Genomic DNA, 568 nt, shown 5'->3' on the forward strand with positions numbered 1-568 from the left:
TACAGAGCTCACGTGCTGCAACTACTGAAGCCCACGTGCCCTAGAGCATGTGCTCTGCAACGAGAAGACACCGCAGTGAGAAGACCAAGCACTGCAACCAGAGAGTAGCCCCCACTTGCTGCAACTACAGAACACACACACACACAGGCACAGCTGGGAAAACCACGGTGGAGGCTTGTGGGGCAGGGTGGGGGCGAGGGTGAGGCAGGGAGCAGCTGGAGCAGGGTCCCAGCCAAGGGCAGAGTCCGTGCAGGCGCGGGCAACCCCTCTGAGGACCTGGGCACCCTGAGTATCACTCTAAGAGGAGCTGGCGGTGCCCCCTGGGGACCCCGGGAGGCCCCTGCCAGGGTTCGTCTCCCCAACTCCTCGCTCCCGGGGCCTCACCGGAGCAGTTTCCCGTGAGGCAAGGCCGGAAGTGGCCGTCCAGTCGAGTGCAGGGGGGGCCCGCTCCGGCGCCCCCGGGCGCGGGCCGCTGGTGTCGGTAGCGCTGCTGCACCAGCACCTCGCATGAGCACCGCGTCCAGCTGCTCCAGCTGCTCCACACACACTCCTCTAGGGACCAAGTGGG

General features: G+C 66.4%; 1 protein-coding gene across 1 annotated transcript in view; it reads right to left on the minus strand.

The window, feature by feature from the left end:
- Window positions 1-568, minus strand: part of SSPO (SCO-spondin) — a 53,626-nt gene that overhangs the window by 8,327 nt on the left and 44,731 nt on the right. The window contains 1 exon segment of the mRNA XM_010843882.1: window positions 385-552. Within this exon segment, the coding sequence (XP_010842184.1) occupies window positions 385-552 (168 nt within the window).

The sequence above is a fragment of the Bison bison genome, unplaced genomic scaffold (assembly GCF_000754665.1).
Source record: "Bison bison bison isolate TAMUID 2011002044 unplaced genomic scaffold, Bison_UMD1.0 scf7180017864191, whole genome shotgun sequence".
Classification (NCBI taxonomy): Eukaryota; Metazoa; Chordata; class Mammalia; order Artiodactyla; family Bovidae; genus Bison; species Bison bison.